The 17,185-nt window shown below is 37.1% G+C and overlaps 1 protein-coding gene across 2 annotated transcripts in view; it reads left to right on the forward strand.

Moving 5' to 3' along the window:
* The window catches only part of LOC136980651 (N-acyl-phosphatidylethanolamine-hydrolyzing phospholipase D-like), a 71,313-nt gene extending 55,088 nt beyond the window's left edge, over positions 1–16,225 (forward strand). For both annotated transcript variants that reach the window (XM_067276793.1, XM_067276803.1), the window contains 3 exons: positions 2,663–2,811; positions 9,997–10,111; positions 15,443–16,225. In XM_067276793.1, coding sequence (XP_067132894.1) covers positions 2,663–2,811; positions 9,997–10,111; positions 15,443–15,580 — 402 coding nt within the window. In that variant the 3' untranslated portion in view covers positions 15,581–16,225. The remainder of the gene's footprint in view (positions 1–2,662; positions 2,812–9,996; positions 10,112–15,442) is intronic.
* Positions 16,226–17,185: the final 960 nt, after the last annotated feature.

A 17,185-nucleotide genomic window follows, 5' to 3' on the forward strand; every position in this document is an offset into this window, starting at 1 on the left:
GCCATAAATTGTATATAGTTTATATTATAATCCTTTTCTATTTCTTTCCTCAATCTTTTTCATATCTATCAACTTTCTATTGTTCTATGATTTCTTTGTTCCCCAAATTTTTGAGAACTTTCTATTCACGCCCAAATCCCAAAGGGGCGAGAAGAGAACAATAGGTAGAGAAGGGCACTAAGGCGATATGAAGGGGGAGATAGCCACATTTTGGAGAGACACCAGAGAAGTACGACGGCTTGAGAAAAGGCTCTCGGTCTTTTGTTAGTCAAAGACGAGGATACGAAAGTGCCATGTAAAAACTAGAAATAAGAGTAAGGAGACAATATATTGAGGGTCTTCAAGGTGTTTTGAGAAGTGATGCAAAGAAAGACATTTCGAGGAAAAATGAAGATACTGCATGAAAGTAGAATATCGAATCTGGTGAAACAAAAGAAGTTATGTCTACATGAACCATCAAGGGAACATCTAAAACAATATGGTACCCCTGTCCTATCTCTCTTCTTCCTTCATATATCTCTGTCTGTCCTCTACAAAATTTATATAAGTAGGTTAATGTAAATTTAAAGAAAACACGGCTTACGTAATTTAAAATCAATATATTGGATAACTCGGGTCATATAAGGAATTCTAACAAATATCTTTAATTCAAGTTTTGTATATATATTTGTATCATTATCGTGAAAAGAAACATATTGTTCATTGGGACTTGCTTCAGAGTTGGAACCTGTGTCATAAATTTTTGTTCATACTCGAAAAATAAAGTCTTGTTCTTTATGTTATACCCTGTTGTCGTTTGAGTAACACGTAACATCACACTATGATGTATGTGATTTCCTTTTGTTTGTCTGCAATCTGATGTTTGTCTTTTGTTGTGCTGTGATGTTTTGTCTGTGATTATGGTTCACTCATAGTAGATTTTGTGAGTTGTTTTCTATGACTATCTAAAGTATGTAGTTGTAGTGTGGTTCTGGGATGTGTAAAAGTTTGTGTATGTATGAAAGCTTTTGATATATTATATTTGCTATTTGGATATGTTGATTTAATTAATCAGTTTGTTAAAAGCTTGCAGCCCAGAATGATGTATAGTCTCATGCATGATGTGACATTTTGTACAAGTGTTGTCTGTAAATGTTGTGTTTTTTAAAATGTGCTTTCTATAATTTTTTGTACTTATGACCTGGTCTTGTATGGCAAATTCATATGTATTTGGTGACAATATATTTTCTGGATATGCAGATAGAAAAAAATAGTTTATAGTTATAATTTTAATAATTAAAGTTTACAACTTTTAAAATTTCAAACTTATATTAAAACCAACCATTTGACAGATTATATTGGGCTATATTACTACTGTGAGAATAGGGACTTATTAGGTTAATTAATGTAAGAAAATATATTATGTCTTTAAATATTGTTTACAAGAAGGGAAGTTACATTCATCATTTGTGCAGAAAAAGGGAAATCAACTTCCTTTCTAACACAGCCTTATCTGTAATTTGGATGGCCATATGTCTGTTTACCCTCTCTGCACGCATACATCTCATAGAAACCACGGTTCCTGTAACGTGATTGGCTAGAGAAGGAGGATAAGAAGGGTGATTTTTCCGCCATTCGGGGCAGTTCATCAGAAGTTGAACATGCCATAGAAGATGGTCATCTGCCATAAGAAGCTCTTGCCTCATATTTAACTTGTGTGCTATAAGTTCCTGCCAAGATTCTCATCCTCTTATCGAACTTTTACTGCTGTTGTCCAGTATATCAATGCTTTATAGCCGACCAGAAGAAGACTACCGACTGACTTACATCGTAAGGTAGTACGATTTATAATATACTTGTAAACTCACTCTCTTGAGAATAGGATAGAAATAGTTACTTCCTCATTATAGATTAGCTGTATACACTCGGAATAATAATATCTAAGATTGGAATGTCCTTAGAGTTCGTTCAATTATGCTAACTTGTATTCGAATTGGAGCCATGTATATGGTATATTTCTTATATCTATTAAACGCTAATTGTTATGTTTACCTATTGATTCCATTTATTTGCTAAGTTCAGACTACATACCCACTATGATTCGGACTTATCCATGTATCCTCCCACTCGAAAGAGTTATCATTTTATTTAACATGTGGTAGGTCGTGATTTCCTTCCCTACCTGGTGTCAGGAAAAACAACTTACAGGGATTCCTTATAAACTTCTGTATTCCCAATTTAACTCACTCATTAAAACCCATCCTATTACCCCTGCGGCAGATCTAATGGATCTGTAGTTGGTTAAGCGGTAGGAAATGAATTTACCTGCCCTTGGTTCCCACACTACTACCATTAATAATTAAATGCTAAGTAATTTGGCAGGATAACTATTAAATTTAGCAAGAGAAGATTCCTAATGCCTACTTCTAGTACCAAATCACAGCATTTAATTATTAATAGTAGTAGTAGTATAGTCCAACATAATCCCGCAATCATTTGGCTTTAATATATAATTATCAAGTTTTAGATGTTGGTATTTGTATACAAACTTATTCAAAACTTTTCATGATTTATGGTATTAAATTTTTAGTAAACAACTCTAACTATTTTTAATGTTAGTAACAAATTAGTTGTTCTGTTATTAATTAGTAATATGGCATCAGTGTCTTATTTACAATTTTAGGTACTTTGGGGTAGTTGGTCAATTGTAGGTCCTAGACATCGTTTCTTTTTTGCTGGAGATACAGGATACTGTGATGTTTTCAAACAAATTGGACACATGTATGGACCATTTGATCTTTCTGCTATTCCAATTGGAGCATATGATCCAAGGTAAGTTTGAAAACTAAAATTATTTTTGTATGCTAATTGATCATTTCATTCATTTGGTATTAGATTTATTCCAGCATTAACAAAAAACAGATGTTTTAAATAAAATTCTTTGTTTATATATTTTTAGGTAACAATATATAAAAGACTTTTTTTTTTCCTCTTTCAGTTTTCAATAAAATCTGAAATGCATATTTCCAACAGCAAATATATGAATAAAGAACTTTAAAATTACTGCCTTTTGATAATTCTAGCATAGTATGATACCAAACAAATGAAATGTAAGTTATAACATAAATGAAAAACAATCATCAAACAATTGTATAAATCAGCTCTTCCCAAAGTACTGAAATCTACAGATTTTCAAAAATCAAAATGTATTTGCAGACTCCTATACTAGAGATTCACAAACATTACTCATGTATATGCACAGTATATATTTGTTTGTTTGTACATATGTACGAACACTATGTTCTCTAAAATACTATTTTTTGAAGACATTTTGAAGACAAGATAAGGCCGAACCATTTGGCATAGCCGGAGGAGGAGAGGGTAATAGCGTGAAGAGAGGGGTGGGGTTAGAAGGGTGGGGTGGGGGTAAAGGGGGTGAAGGGAAAGAGGAATGGGATCCCAAGATGCCAGCATCGGGGCCGTTAAATGAACACAAAATAAATACAAAAGAACACAATGAAACAGGTTACATTGATATCCCGACAAGAATACAAAAATAAAAACAAAAGTACGCGTGAGGCTCTAAATACCAGTGCCATGCGGACTGGCTAGAAAGGAACAAAAAGCCCTAAGGGGTTGAGCGGGTAGGAGAACAGCCGCGCTGGCAAGGCACCAACTACCCGGAACAAACAGGAACCGATGGGGCCGAGGGAACAGAAAATGGCCCAGACCCGCGCAGGGAGACGCGATTACACTGGGTAGCGCGAAGAAGAAGGCAATGCCGATACAGTACCAATACACAGTGGCAGGAAGGGCAGGAAACAAGGAAAACCTTCACAGAGGAGGGAAGGAAATAGGAAACCGTAGAGTACAAGAGGGCCGAGAGCACGGGTTGGCCCAAGCTCACGAAAAGATTTTAATATCTTTCACATACTTATCGAGGGCACTATAAAGATTTTTATTACTGATGAGATTGTCCGGCTTACAAGGCCAAGGGATGGTTTCTTCACAAGCTGCGGCAATGAGAGTTCTTCTCTCCCTATCATAGTTAGGACAGTCATAGAGAATGTGATTACTATCTTCCCAAGTCATGGATGAACAGGAGCACAGGCCGTTTCCTTTATTTAGGAAGCGAACAAGGTAGCTTCCCATATTACCATGGCCCGTAATGAGCTGGGTAAGTTCGTAGGTGGGGACAAGATGGTGGTAGTGTAGCCTTTTCTTGACGGAGGGGATGAACTGGAACACGGTCCTCCCGGTTGTACTACTCGTCCATTTGTATTCCCATTGGTCGATTATATAGGAGTGCAGCTGCCTAGAGACCCAGCACTGTGGGATCCTATTGTAGGCACAGTTGTTGAGGTTCGTAATAGCTTTTTTAGCCAACAGGTCCGCTTGAACATTACCTTTTACACCGCTATGACCCCTGACCCATCGGAGCACGAGCGAGGGGCAGCTGGTGGTATCCAGTTCGTGGAGAATGTTCTTGATTATGGGGAGTTTGGAGTTCCTGTTGTGAACCTGATGCAGTATGACTCTGCTGTCAGTGTGAATAGCTATGCTTTTATGATCATAGTTGTAGATGTGGTTCTTGTTATTAATGTGCTGAAGTGCTTTGAGCAGAGCTAAGGATTCCGCTTGGTTGATGGTACAGTAACTTTCCAACTTGAAGTACTGTTGATAAGTTGTCCTCTCCTTACGGTCTAGAACGACAAAGGCGCCACCCGTGCCATCTGCAGAGTGGGAGCCGTCCGTGTAAATGTTGTAGTCACTGTTGTTGGGTATGTTATTATCCATGGTGATGCTGTATCGTGGGTTGAATGCTGGGTGATAGATGCTTGCGTCAGTGATGTCCATGCCCCTATCACTGATTAGTTTGATGATGTTGGGGATAGTGTCCCCCTCCACAAGGTTCTTGGTCCTATTCCAGAACTGCTCTTGTGTGATGTTATTCCTACCTAACCTCTTGATCATATGGAGGACATACCTCTCCGTGATGTAGAGGTCAATGGGTGTGAGGTTGGAAAGCACCAGTAGCCCGTCAGTAGGCGCCGTCCTGTAAGCCCTGGCTGTGTAAAGGGCTGCCAGCCTCTGAAGGGAAAGGAGTTTCCTTCTGGTGTGGTACGTATTGATCCTGTGCCCCCAAACCTCACAACCATAGGCAACTATCTGCTGCGTGACAGCTTGATAGGTGGCACGCCTGGCTTTGTACTTGAGACCCCACTTGTTTTTGGCTATAGTAGCCAAGGCGTGACTAACTGCATGCGCCTTGTTGTAAGCTTCCTGTATGTGATCCTTCCATAGTAGCTTGTGATCAAGAAGGAGGCCCAGATATTTGATGGTTGTGCTGTATTTAATCCTGGAGTTACTGATGTTTACTGCCGGAGGCTTGCACAAAGGGTTGCCTCTTGGGAAGAGAATACAGTTACACTTACCATAGTTTATGATAAGGTTGACCCTTTTACTCCACTCGTGGACTTGCGTTAGAATCTCATTCATATGATCCTGCAGGACACCTTGATTTGCGTGAGACAACACGATCACCGTGTCGTCCGCATAGCCCTGAATCATGGCATTCAGGGGCTTACCAGTTTGAAGGTGAAGTAGCCCATTATAGAGGATGTTCCACATGATAGGGCCAGACTTGGAGCCCTGTGGGCATCCCCTATTAACAGCCCTGGTGTAGATGATTCTATTGCTGTGGTAGTAGGTGACGCATCTGTCCTTGAGGTAGTTGCCTATAAGCTTATGGATATTATCAGGACAATTAGCTTCCCCAAGCTGGTGGAGGATTTCTGGCCACCAAGCATGGTCGAAAGCGCCTTTAAAATCAATGGCGACCAGGAGGGTGTGTTTGTTCTCTTTCTTGGCAGTGGTGATATAATTGATGAGATTGTCTAAGGCACTAACGGTGTTCTTACCTGTCCTGAAACCGAACTGGAGCGGGTGGAAGAAGTTAATGGAGTCTAGGTGGTGCTTCACCCTGTTTGTGATAAGGGAGTCCAATATTTTCCCAAAGAAGGACAGTAGAGCGATTGGGCGGAAGTCAGATGGGATTTTCGGAGTCTCGCGGGAATCTTTAGGGATAAGTTTTACTGAGGCTCTCTTCCAACAGTTGGGGAAGTAGCCAATATCCAGACACTTGTTGAAGATGAGGAGGAAGGTGGTGGGGAGTGCGTATACAGCTTCCTTTGCAGCCTGCCAAGTGATGAAGTCCGGACCCGGTGCTTTATTCCTTTTGATCTTTTTTGCTTCATTCCAGATTTCAGTGGCAGTGAAAGGCCTATCATTGTAACCAGTATGATAGTTACTGATCTTATTCCTAATGGCTTTGTGGTACTGAGTGTCTTTTGCTGGATCGTCGTGAGGGAAAAGTGCATCGAAGATGCATTGACAGGTCTCTTCTATGGAGGTGGTAAAGTTTCCCTGCCCCTTGTCTATGGTGGGGGGATAGAGCTAGCCTTACCTTTCTTCCTCACTGTATAATATGGGGTCGCCCAGGGATTATCACCGCTTTTGTCAGTACAAAAATTACGCCAAGACTCCGTCCTTTTATTATTTATTAACAGCTTATATTGCCTGTAGCAGTTCATATATTCCTTTCTTTTGCATTCCTTACTGTTAGGGTCACTCTCCTTCCTAAACCTGCGTTTACTCCTTCTTACTTCCTTACGCTTATTTGCTAGTTCGGCATCCCACCATGGGGCATTCCTTTTCCTAACTCTGATTTTTGTAGAGAGGAACATGGCCTCGTGGATGGTATTGGTGAGGTTGCTTATGACTTCGTCAAGTGCAGCCATGGAGTCCAAGGAAATTAACGCAGGCGGCCTCCAGAGGTTAGTAATGTTGTTATGGAACATCTCCCAGTTGGTGTTATTCGTGATATTGTACTTGTGGGTAGATTTACTGTGTTTTACCGTTGTCAGGATGTAATTGTGGTCGCTGGCTGAGATGAGGTCCATAGTACTACAATGTACTTCCAGGTCAAGCATACCAGGGTTCCCCAGACAGACATCAACCCAGCTCCTGCCCCCGCTGGCGGAGCAGGTTGGGAGCGGGCTGACGTTCAGAGAGGACAAGTCAAAAACAGCCATAAACTCACAGAGGAGATAGCCCCTAGGGTCCTCCACCGGACTGTGCCAAAGGTGAGACTTGGCGTTAAAGTCACCCATCAGGAGCACACGGTTGCCCTTCAGTAGGTCCAGGGTCTGACTGAGGGTTTCCAACGGTGGTTTAAGGTCCTCATCGGGCGAGCAGTAGAAACTGATTAAGTAAAAGGGGTCCCTAGGGGTGTCCACCCTAACAGTAGTGTAGTAGTAGTTAGAGAATTGAGTCACCACTTGTACCGTGAGTCCTTTGTTGTAGATTACAATGCCGGTCTTTATCCTGTTGTTGTTGCTGGGGGGGGTGAGAACCTTACCAGCACCAAGCATGGCCACCCTCCCGCTCGCCACATAGGGCTCCTGAACAGCAAGGATGTCGATATCCTCTTTAAGAGCCTGATGCAGGGCCTCAGAGGAGGCAGCCTTAGAGCGTTGTAAATTAATTTGCAGGATTTTGAGATTATTCTTGTTACTTCCCTGTTGTTTGTCCTCCATAAGTGGGTGCGAGAGGCCAGAACCAACAACAAGATAAGACGGAGACATTATTCATAATTTATTGTTCTGATTTGGTAAGCCTTATACCTCTGTAATAACGGGCAGCCTTTATCGAAGGCGTTATGGTCTGTAGGAAGGGCCTTGTTTTCTGGCACTGTTTTATTATGCTTCTTACAATTTGAGCATATTGGGTCCTTCTCCAGGTTTGGGCATTCTTTGAATTTATGTTTCTTTGTACAGTGGGTGCACCTTTGTCGTTCCGTGCACCTGTAGGAGGTGTGCCCGAAGCCAGTACAGTTGTAGCATCTGGTGATGTCTATGTAGTCGTCTATAACTATCGAACACCACCCCAGATAAATTCTGCCTTGCTGCATAAATTTATTCCGGATATCCGGTCTCACGCTTAGGACTGTGTGGGTCCTATGGTTCCCTCCCTTTGGGTGGAAACTGTGTGAAATCTTGGTAGATTCAAGGAACTCTTGTTCACTGATTCCCTCCTGGAGTTTTGTATTCTGATTGTAGATATCTTTTAATAGATCCTGCTCCTCTGAGTCCGTTGGGACATTATATAGGATTATTTTTGGTGATTTTTTTCCCTTCTCGACTAGCTTTATCTTGTCAGTCAGGGCATCCTCCTTTTGCACCGCATGCTTTAATACCTGTAAGTCTTTATCTTCCAATACTTGAATTTTTATATCTCCTTCCGATAGGGGTCTGATAGTTTTAATCTTTATTCCTAGTTGCTTGGGGTCCACGTGGCTGCGTAAGAGCTCTAGTGTCTCCTCCGGGGTGGGAACAGGCTCGTCAGGATTTTTAATTGCCGATACAATAATCTCATGGTTCATATTTTTTGGATTTTTTATCCCTGCTAATGCGGCTGATTTTTTAGCTATCAGTTTAGTAGTGTTGCTGATGGGGGTGCGCTGGCGCTTGGTTACCTCAGCGTAGGTGCCCATACTAGATAGCCCTTCATACTTTGTTAAGGTTTTAACCTGTTGTCTTAACTCAAGGACCAAGCCAAATATCTGGTTGGCCGCCGCGTGCATTCTAATGGCCGCTTCCTTGACAGCAGCCCTTTCTTTACTCTTCACAGACACATTGGTATTCGCAGATATGCTAGAAACGATGATTTTAAGTTGCGAGTTGATATTAGCTATTAAGTCCTCCTCAGCGTAGCTGTAATTTGATAAAACACAATCTGTAGTCTCTTCCATGGTTAACACTACACAGATACACTTTTCCAAAATGTACTGGAAATTAAGGATCGAACGGTGTAAGACCCGTGGGTAAACGACCAATGCAGCCCGAAAAACCGGGCGGGAGAGACCCGAATTAGGGTCAGTTAGAGAGCAAGGTTCAACCACGTGGTGAGGACAAAGACCATTCACCCCTTTGTACCAGTAAAAACGACTAAAACAGCCGTAGCGGCTAAACTACTAAACGTAGCCGAAAGAATATAACGTGACAGATGAACAATTAGGTACCCAAAGAAGTACCCTGATATGGGCAAGAACGGTGGCCCGATAAGCCCGCACGATGGCCCGCAGACACGTGACTATCGGTCGGGATAACTGGAGAACGGAGAATCGTAACGAGAAGCAGTAAACACCGTTATACGGCTTTTAAACAGCCGAGTAATTTGATATAACGAATTAAAAATTCTCCCCGGAAATCGCCCGGAAAAGGTGGCCGGAAATAAAGAAACTTCCGGAGCCCGTAAATCCCGAGCGGCTGGACCGATCCAAATAAGATTTATGTTAAACGATAGCTTACTGTGAGATGAACTCAACGATATATAAATAGCAACCGATTGAACAATAATGAAGCTGATGCGACGATCGAAATCTGGAGCGAGGTGAAGCACGTCCTAACGGTACGAGTCGACCAGACCCCCTCTCTAAAATACTATTTGAAAGGGTCCATTAAATAATGCACACGGTCTCCAATAACAGGTCGGCACTTCCCTAATGCATTTTGTCAAAAATTTATTTCTGCCTTTAAGCTACTTTCTATTAGCACTTAGTACATAGACAGTTTATATATATTAATTAATACATAAGCATCACTGACAGGGATTAAATGCTTTCTGTGAAGGGAACTATTTTTATACATACATATACTAATCATATTGAAAATAAGTACTGTTCTGTAATGTTTAACTTGTTGTGATTTTATCAGTATATTTTTAGAAATATTTTTCACTAAAAATCTGAACATCTAATAAACCTTTGGGACTGGTCTGTGGTCTAGTTTGGAACTGCTTGTATAAATAAATAACTTTTCATATATTGCAAAAATATTACTATATTATTATATTGTTTATTTTTCTTATATTTTAATTTAGAATTTGTGAAAAATAAACAAATATTTCATTCTGTAGAAGTATGTTTAATTATATTGGAATTATGCTATATTTCAGGTGGTTTATGAAATACCAGCATGTAGATCCATCAGAAGCAGTTATGATTCATATGGATGTTCAAAGTAAATGTACTGTGGCAATCCACTGGGGAACATTTTCTTTAGCAAATGAGGTATAATTTTTATATTGTTCTAATTATGTAAATTTTACAATTTTATTTAAAATTTGTGGCATTTCCTATTTTAAACTATTATAATTTAGTTTTAGAATGACAGAGGATTACAAAAACAATTTTTTCATGGCATTTAGTAGATATTTAATAGTTTTTAGTTGCTGGAAAATAGTTTTCTTACATTACAAAATATATTTTTGTAAAATATAAATAAATTTTTAGTTTTCCAGCTATTATATACAAGGTAGCTCAAAAAGTTTTGGAATTGGTTTATTACTCAAAAGTATATGTACCTATACAATTGACAAATCAAGCAACATGTTCTTCAAAGTATTGTCCTTTGGCAACCACACACTTTGCCAATGCTGGTATAGCTACTGAAAACATTCTTGGAAGCCATCTTGCAACAGCATCTGCAATGCAGATGTTATACTCTGTATAACCTCATATGCATTCTTGACATAACATCCCTTGATGGCTTCTTTCAACCAGGGGAAAAGGTAGAAATTGCACAAGGTCCACTGTGAGCATTCATGGCACAGTATGTTGGTAAACACATTGCATATCCAATCAATCATTCAGGATGGAATGGCAACTTCCAACTGAAATTCCTGCTGTCTTGGTGATCTGCTCAATTGACTGTTGTTATCTGACCTCACAATTTCACATACAGCCAACACTTTCCCTTAAGATGTTGATGTCAATGGGCTACCACTTTGCAAATCAACAGCAATACACCCTTGTCCCTCACGAAAGCATTTTTGTCAGTCATAAACTTGGCAATGTTTCGTTCAGATTCAACATTGGTGTCCTGAAGCATCTTCAAGGCCTCAGAGGATTTTTTCCCCAATAACACATAAAATTTGATATTTGCATGTTGTTCTTCCATGGATATTTTCACCAGACTCTATTTCACATTGTCTTACTAACACGACCTTTAGTGAATGGTAACTGTTGTCATATTTGCAGCAAGTATGGATTTGTTTGAACATATTTCTCTACTCTTGACATGTTTATCTAAGACATGCATTGCATGTTTCCTTTTTCATTGCCTTTAATTAACTAACTAAGCATAATTCTGGGAACCTTTTGTAGCTACCTTGTATAACTCATATAACAAAGATAAAGTATGGTAATTAGTCAAAAAATGACTCCAAGATTTTTATATTTTTGGATTCAGAGGCCCTTGAAACATCAAGAAATGCAAAGAAATTTTTGGGTTTTTATCCTGTATGTATGGTATGTTTGCTTTCATGTGTGTAAAGCCCTGGTCACACTATGCTATTTCCAGCCGCGCAGGCGACCGCAACTGCAACAAGCGCGAGTCGCGCGCGTCTTCTCGTGGTCACACATTGTTCGTTGACGTTGCAACTCGGAACACCTGACCCTATAATAAACCAATAAAATTACAGTAGCTTGTTTTTGTCTACTTTCGTGAGTTTACCGACATTTTTACGTTCTACTTCAGAGTATTTACGGAATTTTAGCTACTTTTCTTATTAAAATAGCAAGCAGTTCCTTTTCTGGAATGAATAAAAGAAAAAAGGCGCTAATTTTGTTAGAGCTGGCGAGAATATACGAAGAGAAAAATAAGAAAAAACGTTCATGCTGGGTTAAAACTTGACGAAATGAAAATCAACGGGCTAAACAATCGTGCTTTCTTTCACCAGCTGATGAATGAATTAAGGCTTTCGGATGCAGTAGGTTATAGGGGATATATCCGTATGAATACCAATACTTATATATAATTTAGGAGAAACGTTTTGTAGTTTGGCATATCAATTTAGAGTGGCCCATAATTCGATATCAGTCATTATCCCAGAAGTTTTGGATGCTATTTATCAATCTTATAAAAGTGAATATTTGAGGGTAAGTGTTGTTTAGAGGAAAGCTTGAATGATTTAATTCATTTATAATCGATATATTTTTTTTTTTATATAAGCATTTATTTTATTCAATTGTATATTATTAAAAGTAATCAAACTTTTTAAAATAAATTTAACAATAACTTTTATAAATTCAGATTTGATTTATATCAAATATAGCATTTAAATGTACTGAAACTGAGTTAATACAAATGTTATAATCAAGATATGTTGAAAAATATACAACATAAAGTATGACGTGGCACAAAGACGTTTTCTGATTGGATGCGCGTTTGCAACCGTCGCCAGTAGAACAAACTTTTTGTTTCTAGTTGTGGTCGCAGTCGCGCCGGTTTTCGAGGGGGATTACCAGTTAACGGGAACAGCCGTTGCGGTTGCAGTCGCCCGCGTGGCTGGAAATCGCATAGTGTGACCAGAGCTTAAGGGACACGATTTTGTTCACCCTCTTTGAAACTTAATAAACAATGTTTTTTGTTGAAATTTTCTGAAATTTTGCAGGGAGGTTTGTGTATTAGGGGGATTGATGTTATTAAATTTTGGTGGTTAAAAGTTGATGGAATAGGGGAGACAAATGGGGTCTCGAGTAGGGTAGGACTTCATGATGATTTTACTTGTTATTAGCATTAACAGTGTTTTTATAAAACCCATCCCTACCATCAAAATTAAGCTTTTTGTCATTTTATAATAATTGAAAATATAAAAAGTTTTTAATAATAAAATATAAAAGATGGTGCCCCACACAGTTTAAAAGTTGCTGGATTTTTGAATTATAGATAAATAAAACAATAAGACTGAACAAAAATGAAAATGTTTACATCAGTGGTATTTCCTCTTTTATTGAATCAAAACTTTATTCATTAAAAACTTTTATTTAACAGCTCATTAAATTTTTTACAGTATTGCTAAGTCACTATTTTGCCTCTTGTTGATTTCTAACTGTAAAGTAACTTGGTGCTCATTCTGCACAGAAGTACTATTTATATATTCTTGTGGAACATTCTAGAATTTTCTTGAAACTTTGCAATTTATTTCTTCTTATATTTTTTGAAATTTCTAACTCTTTTTTTCTGTCTAGTAACAGTATTAGTAAATTTTAATTAATTTAATGAGTTGTATTTTTTTCTTTAATGTTTTAGTTTTTTCCAAATTGAAGTTTTACCCTGAAAGCCCCATGGCTATTTCTTCATTTGATTCTTTTACTATTTATCTCCTTTGGTTATGGATAATGATTTTCCTGTTGAAATTGCCAATAAACATTAAAAGTTACTTAAATATCAAAAATATGAAAATTGACTATTAATTTAGTAATTAACATATTTACATTTTTTATTTTGACCAAAACATTGCGAGAAAATTCTGGAAACACATAAGCACAGATATCTTGTACAGTGGAACCTCACTTAATGAGCACCTCGCATAACAAGCAAAACAAATTGTTAAAAAATGACTCGCTTAACTAGCGACGTTTCACATAACAAGTGATTCGGATTGTGCACATGTTCCATCAGTCTGTGTTTAGCACTCGTTTCACTAGCATCTTAGTGTTGCTTGTGATCACACATTTTTTCAAACTTGTGTTCTCACATATTACGTATAAACATCAGCAATCATAGCCCGTTATATAATAAACACGCCAAACGATATGCCAAATTCTTGGGCTATGTAAAGGCTATAATTAAATAGAAATTAATTAATTTGACTAGAGGTAGGCAGTTATGCTGCCATCTCATATTAAATTTAATGACCAATTCCAAATTAAATTTTAGAAATGTCTAAATTAAAAATTAATTATTTATAATTATTACATTAAATACAAGATGGAAGCATAACTGTCTACTTCTAGTCAATTTAATTAATTTCTAATATTTAATTATAGCATTTACATAGCCCAAGAATTTGGCATATCATTTGGCGTGTTTAGCAGACATAGTATCTGTGAATTTTTTTCTTTTCTGCAAATCGAATTTGCATTCTGGGTTGGTTCATTCCACACTAGAAGAAAAGACAATAATGATTTATGCTCCTTAACAATGTATATTGTGTAATTTTTCTTTGAATAAACATTATACTTAAATATTTGAGTATTTTTTTCAGCGTGGAACACATCGTATTTTACATTAATGTATATGGAAAAAATTGTTTCGCTTAACGAGTGTTTCGCATTACGAGTACGATTCTGGAACAAATTATGCTCATTAAGTGAGGTTCCATTGTATATGAGTTGCCTGGGATCAAAACATACCATATTCAAAAATCTCAACTTTTTGGAAAATGGCAAAATCTCCTAGCTCTGTTTTATTTGATATTCTGTAATTGGACTTGTCTTAGATGTGTTTACATATACAGAATTATACCAAATTTTGAAATGGTGCATACCCAAAAGTGCATAAAATGAGGGCTCGGTTGTATATTGTGTTTTGTTAACTAGTTAATCCTAATTTAAGTTACAAACATGTTCTGACATCTCTTCGTGATAATTCAGTACAGTGAAGGATCAAGCTGTATAATGTTAGTCTGAAAACAATATCATTTTCAGATCATAACATAATTAATATGTTGTTCAGATCTGCCCTGTATTGTGGTTGTCATGTGTTATCTGCATTTACAATATTTGTCTCCAAATTTCTGCTTTTGTGATATTTTCTTTGAAAATCTCAATATAGTATTTTAACAATGATCTTCATTGTTTAAAACACTCTGTCAGCATCAAATATCTTTTTGGCTGACTGCTTGTTTCTTTGGCTGGTAAGTGTCCTTCCATCTCAAACAATAGTTTTCGCAGCACAGGTGTCTATGTTTTATGCTGGTTTCCCAATGACACAAGAATGTTCTTCTGTTGATCCTTTGTCAATACTACTATTGCTGTCAGAAATAGAGAAGTGCAAATTCTGATGCATCTGCCATTCTAGTCTTGGATGTGTTCCAATCATACAAATTCCACTCTTGGTCCAATTGACCAAGTTCCAAATTTCCCAATGATATCAGTGTATTTTGATATTTCTAGAATTTCCTGATGCCATACCGCTTTTTCAGTAAGACCAAAAACATTAGCGAGATTCATGCATATGCTTTTGATGTCACACTCAAACAAAAAATGAGTGATCATATGACAGGAAATTGCTTCATGCCTATGGTATCTTTTGTTTCTCGGGCAACAGCTTTTTCTTATGCAAATGATAACTTTGGAAAACATATATGCATTAAATCAGTCCCAATTTTTGTCATTTATTTAATATGGTGTATCGTCAAAACAAATTAATCACAATAGTGTCATTTAATACAGATTGATTCAATATGTGGGCCCATGTGGTTAATTCAGTTTATCAAAGAATACATATGGTACATTTTGATCCTATACCTCTCATATATAAGGAATTACTTTTGTATCAAAATGTTTATGTTAATTTTCTATTATAATTTTGAATTTATTATATATATTTTTCAGTATTATTTAGATCCACCAATAAAGTTAAGAGAGAGTTTGGAAAGAAATAACTTAAGACCAGATTCATTTTTCACCCTCAAGCATGGAGAAACTAAATTGATTCGAGATGGAATGAAAGTACGCTCAAGATTAAATTGAACGAAAATCTGTGTTTTGTTTTGTGATAGGATGTATGTGCAGATGATAAATTTTGTTAAAAATTTGTACTCATATATGATATAACTAATCAAAATAATTTTGTTTATAAAGTACAATACCTGTTTTATCACTGCATTTTTGCACTGTAACAAAATCAATCTTAACTTTTCCATTGTGTTTTTATTATGTTTTTCATTGAATTATCCTCTTCCTAAAGGGAAGTTTTTGATTGAATATATCAAGTGTAGATTTTAATTCATTCCACGAATTATATTTTGTAATTTAACGAGAAAAAAGAAAAAGAAGAAAGTATTGGAATGTTTGACATTTTCATTTTTTTTTTTAATTTTAAGTGTGTATTCTACGTTTTGTTAGAAAGTTATGTATTGTTTTGTTTATTCATTTATTCAGAAAAATATCAATTGAAACCAGTTATAAAATATGGGAATGTTTATTTAAAAATTTTATAATTTATAAGATCTGATGAATCTCAATGTTAAAAAAATTTTTTTTGTATTAAAACAACTTGGATTTATTATTATTATTATACAGTTGAATATAAATTTTAATACATTGAATTATTTTCTAAATATGAATTTTATGACAACAATTGTTACAAGCCGTTTATTGATTAAAATTTAAAATTGCTTCAGATTTTTTTAAATTACCACGATATATTTAAAAGTAAAAAAAAAATTGAAACTGTGTGAGATATTTTTATTTTACAAAATACAGCATCTTCCACATTTAATATAGAGCTATTTTAAATAATTAACAAATTTTGTTCTTGTATTTTACATTAAAAATAATTTTATAATAAATGTGACCGGAGGGTCGGGTCTCTTTGACCCCTCGTCGGGATGTGACACCACCGAGTCGGTCGAGACTCGGAAATCGCGACGCAGAGGGTTTTTCGTCGCGCGAGCGGGTTCGTTTGCGGTAGAGGTGGAGGTAGGAGAACCGAGGAAGTGAGTCACTCAAGACACCGGCTAAGTAACAAGGCTAATTTTAATAAGGGAGTATAACAAAAGTACAATAAGACGCATCGCTAATACGGATGTATTTCTAGATACGCGGAGAGAGAGAGTTTACAAACGATTCGCGAGTTGATAAATACCTTAGAGAGTCTTGGAGCCGGCGTCGGTATCCTGCGATGATACGATCCACGGAGAATCACGATTTGAAGGAACAGTTCACAAGATAATCCGCACTATGGTCTTGGTATAAATCCACAAGGGTCTTGGTTCGGAAGATGGCGGGAAGAGTCCGGATTATTGTCCCGATAACTAAACGACGACTGACGGGTTCGTCATCGTTCGTTCGTTTTATTTTTTCACTCGGGTTTTTTCCATGAGGGTCGGGTGTCCAATACGTAAATTTCTTCGAAAAGTTCCTGGTGGCATACGTCCCGAGGATGGGTCATCCTCAACGAGGAAGCAAGTTCGTGGGAAATAATTTTTTATGGGTTTCCAACTGATCTTGTGATAAAAATGGTGGAGAAAAAAATTCGAAGTTTTGATTGAACACCTTCGTCCTTTCGCCCGTCACATAAAAGTTTACAAGATTTGATATTCAATTAAAAAATAAAAAAAATTAAACAATTAT

Source organism: Centruroides vittatus, unplaced genomic scaffold (genome assembly GCF_030686945.1).
Source record: "Centruroides vittatus isolate TY-2023 unplaced genomic scaffold, ASM3068694v2 contig_1159, whole genome shotgun sequence".
Taxonomy (NCBI): domain Eukaryota; kingdom Metazoa; phylum Arthropoda; class Arachnida; order Scorpiones; family Buthidae; genus Centruroides; species Centruroides vittatus.